Source organism: Echinops telfairi, unplaced genomic scaffold, assembly GCF_000313985.2.
Source record: "Echinops telfairi isolate 266 unplaced genomic scaffold, ASM31398v2 ScPeMD7_7420;HRSCAF=8458, whole genome shotgun sequence".
Taxonomy (NCBI): Eukaryota; Metazoa; Chordata; class Mammalia; order Afrosoricida; family Tenrecidae; genus Echinops; species Echinops telfairi.
Window position 1 is genome coordinate 52776932 of NW_022111320.1, and position 4203 is coordinate 52781134.

Genomic DNA, 4203 nt, shown 5'->3' on the forward strand with positions numbered 1-4203 from the left:
CGCACTCACAGGGTCTCCACATAGGCGTTCTCGGCCACGTTCCACACCTTCACGGAGCGGTCGTGGGACGTGCTGAAGAGCTGGTGGGTGCCCCTGCGGAACGCCAGCCCCTGGGGTGCACGGAGAGAGGGATTAGGGCAACGGGGAGGCGAAAGTCAGACCTACAGGGGCTTCCTGCCCGGCGAGTCGCGTGCACCCGGGTCCCGGCGCTCTGAGGGCCACATCTGGGCAGCCCACCTGCCCACCTGCCTCGGCAGGCAGTCCCTCCAGCTGCGGCTTCCCCTACAGGCCCCCGGACAGACCCCTGCGCGGCTGGGCTCTACCCTTCCTCTCCACTGACCCCCCTGCTCCCGGCCCAGTCCCACCATGACCCCCCTGCGGTGCTGGCTCACCGACACGGAGTCCCGGTGTCCCGTGAAGGTATACAGGTGCTGGCAGCTCTCAGCCTCCCAAATGAGGATGAGCTTGCTTCGGTCGCCCGAGGCCTGTGGACACAGAGAGGGTGACCCAGGCACCCTGCACGCCGCAGTGCCACCCGCAAGCCCCACCCCGGGCCGACCCTGCCTTACGAGGTACTTGCCATCAGAGGAGATGGCCATGCAGAGGACGTGGCTGCTGTGGCCGCGGGGCTTCCCCTCCGCGTCCTTCTTGGCTCGAGGGATCACATGCAGCTTGCGTCCGCTCTCGATGCTCCCTGACACCATGGGGAGGGGAGAGGGGGAGAAAGCTGGCTGGTAGCCCCCCTCCAAGGGTGCAGGAGGGGGGGCACAGGAAAGTCCTCGCAGAGAGGGTGCCCCGAGGAGTTGCCCATGGGCCCCAGCAGGAGAGAGTTCTGGGGCAACGGTGGCGTTCTCCCCATGACCGTTGCAGTGGCCGAGGGGGCCGCCGGCAGCCAGGGCCAGGGTCTCAGCTCAGGACTGCACTCAAGCAAACGGCACTCACGCCCCCAAGTGGACGCCGGCTCATGGGGGCCCCACGGGCAGGGTGGAACCGCCCTGTGGGTTTCCGAGTCTATGGCTCTTTGCAGGAGTGGAAAGCCTCATCTTGCTCCCAAGGAGCGGCTGGTGGACTCGAACTACTGATCTTGCAGTTAGCACTACGCCACCGGGGCTCCTCCTTCAGAACTGTAGAGCCCCAATTGGCCTCAGTCCACCTGCGACATCAACTCCCACCAAGCCATCCCTGCTGAGGGCCCCGCCGCCTCCCTGGGAGCACCCCTTCTCTGGACTCCCTGCCTCCTCTGAAGGCCCTTGGGGGCACACCCCACCCCACCCCACCCCACCCCCCAGGCACTGACTCACACTTCACAATGGTGCAATCCTTAGCGGCAGAGAAAACGGCCGAGTCGTCAGGGGTGATGACCAAACAAGTGATGGAGAGCTGGTGGCCCCGCAGGACGCGGATGTCGGCCTGGGCTGGGGCCTGGATCTAGGCAGGGCGGGGCCGGGACATGAGGGCACCATCCACCCACCCAGCCCAGCCAGGAGGAAAACAGGACCCCCAGTTGGCCCTGACTGCCCATGTGCCCAGAGCCCAGACCCCCTGAGCCTCCAACCAGTCCATCTGCCCTCCGACCAGGGCTGAGCCCCCACCTCCCTCAGGCTAACCCCAGAGTCTCCTACTCGCTCACCTCCTTTGCCACCGACTTCTGCAGCCGCCCCCTCTGCTCAAGCTGCCGGGAGGAGAGAGGCATGAGACCTGGGAAACAGGTGCAGTTCCCCCACGACCCCCTGGCGCGCATGCGCATGCACACACACACTCACCACATCCTCCTTCAGACGCCCAGCCACCTGGTCCTCTTCAAAGGCTCGGGCCTCAGCCTTCTCCTCCTCTGTCCGGGACACAGCAGACCAAGTAAGAAGCCCAGGCCCAGGCCCCAGGTTCCCCTTCTGTCCCCTACCCACAGACCCCTGGCCTGACCTCCAGTCTTGCTGCTTCCGGCAGAGGGGAGGGAAGGTGGAATAGTCTCCCTGCTCTCCCACCTTGGCTATCAGACCAATCTGAAGCACTTCCCTCTCCCCTCCCCGGCCCCACCTGCCAAGGGGCCCCTAAGAGCTCCTAGCTGCTCCCAGAGCTCCACTAGCCCTGACAACCCACTGGTACCTGCACCCAGCACCTAGCAGTGACTGAGGCTCCATCAGCCCACTGGTACCTGCACCCAGCGCCCAGCAGTGACAGGCTCCATCAGCCCACTGGTACCTGCACCCAGCGCCCAGCAGTGACTGAGGCTGCAGCAGCAGGCCCCGCCCCTCACCTGCCCCTGTGGGCTCACCTTGCTGCTTGAGCTGCTCAAGGTAGAGCTTGGCCAGGCGGAGCTTCTTCTCCTGCACAGTCTCTTCCAGCTCCTCCTCTTCCTCCTCCCCCTCCGCCTTCCGTGGAGGCAGGCTGTCAACAGGAGGCAGCTAGGTGTGTGTGTAGGAGGGCTCAGCCCACCCCTCCGGCCGGGTCTCCTTGACGTGTTCCCAGCCACTTGGAGTCCTCCAGGCCCGTGATCACACGTGCAAAAGCCTGAGGGGTGCGGGTGACCAAACCGAAAGGAGCCAGCACAGGCGTGAAAACAGACCCAGTTCCCCAAGAGTTCACAGGGGAAAGTCGCGCTGGGAGAGGCTTCCAGAGAAAACGTAGGTCCAAACCAAAGATAGGAAGCAGCGTGGCTCAAGACATCACAACAACGTGTGTGACAGGGGAGCCATGCTGGGAGGAAAAGTGCCAGAAGGCTACGCCCAATTACACACCAGGAGCCAAAGAAGACACCGTCACATGGACCAAGCGTCAGAGAATTAATTAGCCCCTGCCCCCTCTTTTCAAGAGACACATTCCCCACACGAGAGTAAATAGGAGGAGATCCAACATGCAGAGCAGAAAAGGCAGATTTCAGAACCACACCGTGCCCAGGTGAGGGCAGCCGGCAGATACACCGGGGCTCCAGTCGCCTCCCTCCCAGCCTGTGCCCCGGGATTTGAGGTGAGTCTGTGCTGGCCTGGGCTCGGCCTGACCCCTGTGGTTCCTGCTTTCCTTGCCATGCCCGCTCCCTGGGCAGCTGAGGGCACTCCTCCACTCCAGCCTGACCCTGCTGTAACCTGCTCCCGGGAGCCGAAAACAGGCCAGAGGAGCTCAGCAATGTCCAACTGCCTGGAGGCACAGTGAGCACCAGTTTGCTTGTGCACACTCACAAATCTACAGAGAACAACGGCACCTTTCCACACCAAAAGATTCCGCTTCACGATCCGGCTGGCATCTGTCTCTCCCAACCCCAGAGCACCTTCCTAAGGAAGCAAAGCCTCTCTTCAAAGAGACAGTCCCTGACAGGGATGGAGATCCCAGCCGGCCAAGTAAGCACAGGGTTACCTGTGCCTAATCCATAGTGAACGGTTTTATGTTTTTCACATGCTCGCTACAGATCATTTAGTAAGCACAATTAAGCTCATGCTTACCCTCCTTACTGGATAGCTCAACCCTGGAGCTCAGAAACAAAAAGTGCAGGCCACCTGTCCCTCTGCCCACATCACTTCGGTGGACCTAGTCCCAATCAGGTGCCCAGGTCAGCCTGCCAGGGTTCCCTAACAATCTTGCCCAGGACCTCCTCACAGGGGCCTTGAAAATTTGACCAAGGCCAAATGAGGCCCCAGGGACCACTGGGCAGCATGTCCAGCAAGCTTTCCTCCCAGCCCTGAAGCCGCCAGGGTGGGGGCTTCTCAGTGCAGCCAAACCCATCAATCTCTTGTTTAGAGATCCTTACGCTAAGGAAAAGCAACAAAGTACACTGTGGGATTCCCAATCGTGGCTGACACTGTACAAAAGGCAAAACTGGAAGGCCGGTGGCTGACCAGGAATTCTGGAAGTGAGGATCCACTTGCTATCTTCACCGTGCTGATATTCACCTGTGCGCCTGCTAAGACTTGCCAAGCAAACGCTGAAGCAGGTGACTGACTGTACGTACATCAGACCTTCAAGAGGAAGAAACTTTCCTGGTGACCAGCTCAGGTCCCAGTGGGCGGTCAGGGTTTCCCAGAGGCATGAAGAGTGCTCAGCACGGGGTCTGTCATGCATCCACGGTCACTAAGCCACTCTTAAGTCTTTTTCATGAGTAGAGTACGGTACACACACACACACACACACTTCAGCCACAGACCTGAGCTCCCCAGAGCATCAGGCCGGCTGGCCCGTTCCCAGCGCAAGCCTGCACCACGCAGCACCCCCCTC

At 61.4% G+C, this 4203-nt stretch overlaps 1 protein-coding gene across 1 annotated transcript in view; it reads right to left on the reverse strand.

Moving 5' to 3' along the window:
• RRP9 (ribosomal RNA processing 9, U3 small nucleolar RNA binding protein) overlaps positions 1-4203 on the reverse strand; it is a 7843-nt gene that overhangs the window by 1956 nt on the left and 1684 nt on the right. The window contains exons 3-9 of the mRNA XM_004715255.2: positions 2273-2385; positions 1764-1831; positions 1631-1672; positions 1302-1428; positions 570-694; positions 393-485; positions 10-110 (exon numbers count right to left, since the gene is read on the reverse strand). Of these exons, the coding sequence (XP_004715312.2) occupies positions 10-110; positions 393-485; positions 570-694; positions 1302-1428; positions 1631-1672; positions 1764-1831; positions 2273-2385 (669 nt within the window). The remainder of the gene's footprint in view (positions 1-9; positions 111-392; positions 486-569; positions 695-1301; positions 1429-1630; positions 1673-1763; positions 1832-2272; positions 2386-4203) is intronic.